This window comes from Elephantulus edwardii, unplaced genomic scaffold (genome assembly GCF_000299155.1).
Source record: "Elephantulus edwardii isolate Elephantulus edwardi_28Jun2011 unplaced genomic scaffold, EleEdw1.0 scaffold00083, whole genome shotgun sequence".
Classification (NCBI taxonomy): Eukaryota; Metazoa; Chordata; class Mammalia; order Macroscelidea; family Macroscelididae; genus Elephantulus; species Elephantulus edwardii.
This window is the reverse complement of record NW_006399833.1, coordinates 6,848,054-6,851,589: the sequence shown is the minus strand read 5'-3', so window position 1 is coordinate 6,851,589 and position 3,536 is coordinate 6,848,054. Positions and strand designations below refer to the sequence as shown.

Sequence of the window (3,536 nt, the reverse complement as noted above, 5' to 3'; positions counted from 1 at the left end):
ATTCAACTCTTTAGTATCTTGAATTCTTCCTTGTGCTTTGGCTTCTCTGCACTCCAGTGCAATTTTCAGAGTATCTTCTGACATCCATTTTGGTCTTTTCTTCCTCTTCTGTCTTTGTAATGATGTAAATATCTATGAGGTAAGGCTGGTTTATTGTGTGGTTTAATTCTTCAGTATCTCTGCTGAGTTTCTTTCTGGTAGTTCTATCTTTTCTTGAGAGGGGTGTGTTGAAGTCTCCAAGTACTATAGTAGTGTTGTCTATTTCCTTTTTCCGTTTTTTAATTTTTGTTTTATGTATTTTGCAGGTCTTTAATTTGGTGCATAGGTATTTATTATTGTTATGTCCTCTTGTTCTATTGACCTTTCAGCATTATGTAGTGATCTTGCTTGTTCTTTGTGATAGTTTTTACATCGACATATTTTATCAGAGATTAATATCGCTACTCCTGCTTTTCTTCTCGTTGCCATTTGCTTGGTATATTTTCCCCCACTCTTTTATTTTTAGTCTGTATTTATCTTCATTTTTTCAGGTGTGTCTCTTGTAAACAACATATTGATGGATTTTGGGTGGTTTTTTTGTTTTTTGGTTTTTTTTTTAATCCAATCTGCTACTCTTTTTCTCTTCAGCGGTGCATTTAAACCATCCACGTTCAGTGTGATTATTGAAAGGCAACGTTTTATTGCTATCATTGTTTTGAGTTATTTATGGTGTTGTTTCTAGTTTACTTTGGACCATGCTGCTTTCTGTGGTACATCTGTAAGAAGGACATCTCTGAGTCTTTCCTGCAACGCTGGTCTTGTTTTTACAAACTCGCTTAGGTTCTGCTTTTCTGGGAATATCTTGATCTCTCCTTCATATTTGATGGATAATTTTGCTTTTGGAGTTTTTAAAATGACACTTCTTATAATGAAATATTTGACTAGCTGTATAGTACTGTGAAACTCATTTCACCTATTTGGTCACCTGTCTTTAAAGTGAAGATCTCACACTAGAATGTGACTGCTGATCTTTCTAACTACCCAAACTTATGATTCTAATCTTCTCTAGCAAATAGTAACACAAACTTTCTCATGTGTGTGGTTGTGGTTGTTAAGTGCCATTGAGTTGTAGGTGACTCATAGCGACCCTATGAACAAAAGACTTGAACACTTGTATAACTTTCATCCTTTCTCCAGGTTCAGAGGGTTTCCAGACGCAAGCTATTTAGGAAGTGGATGCCACTTCTGCTTCCAAATGTGTGTGGTGGGGGGCTGGTATATAGTGGGAGGTTGGTATATGGAAGCAAAATAAGTTACCATTTGGCACAACAACAACAAAAGTAAAAAGAGAACTAGGGGATCACGAAAACTTATGTTTGTAGGATACAAATTTTATAATACTCTCTTAGAAATTGTAAAGGAAAAACACAAATAGCATTTACTCCATAGCTCAAGACTCTATTCTAAAGCAAGTATATAGAGAATTTTGCTGATAACCTTTAATTTCTTATCCTTTTACAGAGAGGAAGTCGTGCCAGCGTCAGCTTTCAGATCACCTCAGAAGTCCAGAGTGGGAGGTCCCCAAGGCTCTCCTTTTCTTCAGGGAGTCTAACTCCAGCTACATATGAGAACTCCAACATAGCGATTTATGAGGTAGGCAGACTTCTTGGGTAGCTTTTGTTTGTTTGTTTGTTTTTTTAACCAAAACAATGACTTAATCTTGGGGGGAAATATTGAGGTCTTTGGCAAGTCTTATGAGTTTCTTGTATGCATCTATGTATAACTTGTTTCCTCAGCAGCTAAAATAGTTATAACTTCATAGGTATTTCAGCTCGATGTATTTATTACCATGCATGTGGAAAAAAAAAATCCTGGGGAGCCAAACACTTCTGTCACCTCTTTCAGATTAAATAAGCATAAAAATAGAAGAAATGACTGTGCTAATTGCTTGTAGTTGACGATCTAGAGACATATTTGTGTTAGGTTAGAGTTTCATCCTCCAAATTCTAGTTATTTTTCCTATGCCTGTTATCCTCTGACATTATTGAACTTTAAAAAAATTAAACATTTATTATCTCAGCCTGTATTGCAGGTTTTTTTCTACTGTGTGAACTAGAAACCCTTTCCCACCCCGCCTTTCCATTTAATTCTCTGTTTTGGTTTTTCTGTTGTTGTGGGTTTTGGTTTTTTTTTGTTGTTATTGTTTAGGGTTTTGTTGTTGTTGTTGCTGTTGTTTAGCTAAACCACATCTCCCACCCCCTCACCACAACTCCTTGTTCTAAGATACAGGAATTTGGCAATCAGAACAAATTTTGCACCAGTTGGAGAAATCAACTGTTTCTTCTCAGCAGGAAAAAGTTAAGCAGGGGATCAAAGGGAAACTAGACTCTTTTTCTGCCTTCTAAATGAGTTCTGCCCAGTGTGGGTTCTTTCTATTGTTTGAAGATATACCAACAAGCAGCAAATTTTGTCAATTTCAACTGCAACAATAATGAAAGTTGAAAACAGAACAGGAGTAGATTTTTAGATTGTCTGTCATTCCCATTTTCCATTCCCATTTTCCAAGTTAATGCTCTCCTTCATTGTATATACCACTGACAGGGGACTAGAATACTGAGATTGGTATGTCATTTGTTTTCTCTGTGTATCTGAGTACTTTGACTTAAATAAGTGATGGGAAACTTCTGGATCTTGCATTTTATTTAAACAGAAAATTTATTTTTCAAATGTAAACCTGAGGTATTGAGGGATTGGCAGCTTTATTATTTTAAAGACCAAAGACAAGGTAATCAGTTAGTTTTTTGATGTCAAATGTACTGAGCTGACAGCTTTATAGAAGTATTGACACCTCAGAGATTTGGAAGGAAATCTTAAAACCTTAGCCACCTCCTAGTTTGTATTGTTTTGGTTTTATTTTTTTTATCTGTAAAATAAGATGCTGAGCTAAGTAGCAGTTCTTGATTCTCTGTATATTCAAATAGTCTTGGAAACTTAAAAAAAATCTGTACCCAGGTCTAACACCCACAGAGACTCTGATTCAGTTGGTATGAAGTGGGGCCCAGTTATTGGTATTTTGTTTTCAAGTTTCCCCTCTGTGTACAGCAGATTTGAGAAGTATAGGTCTAAGATATCTTTAATGCCTTTTCTGGCTTGGATATGCTATGGTTCTCATTCTGTAAAAAAATTTTTGTGTTGAACCGTAGTATGATTTCTTTGGTGTGGTTGGAAGAGTATAGTGTAGAATTAAGGGGGGTGGAAATAAACATTTGTATCTAGCTAGCCTTTAAGAATATGTCAACAGCCAGAAGAAGATAAAATAGATGAATGGGACCTCCTAAGAATCAAATCCCTATGCACATCCAAAAACTTCTCCGAGAGAGATGCAAATCAAAACAACTATGAGATATCATCTCACCCCAGTAAGAACAGCAAAATTTAACAGAACAGCAAGCAACAAATGCAGGCGAGGTTGTGGAGAAACTGGAACCCTTATTCACTGTTGGTGGGAGTGTAAAATGGTGCAACCACTGTGGAAGGTGGTATGGTGCTTTCTCAAA

At 36.2% G+C, this 3,536-nt stretch overlaps 1 protein-coding gene across 1 annotated transcript in view; it reads left to right on the top strand.

Moving 5' to 3' along the window:
• The window catches only part of GUCY2F (guanylate cyclase 2F, retinal), a 208,437-nt gene that overhangs the window by 95,243 nt on the left and 109,658 nt on the right, over window positions 1–3,536 (top strand). Inside the window, exon 7 of the mRNA XM_006889911.1 lies at window positions 1,501–1,632. Within this exon, the coding sequence (XP_006889973.1) occupies window positions 1,501–1,632 (132 nt within the window). The remainder of the gene's footprint in view (window positions 1–1,500; window positions 1,633–3,536) is intronic.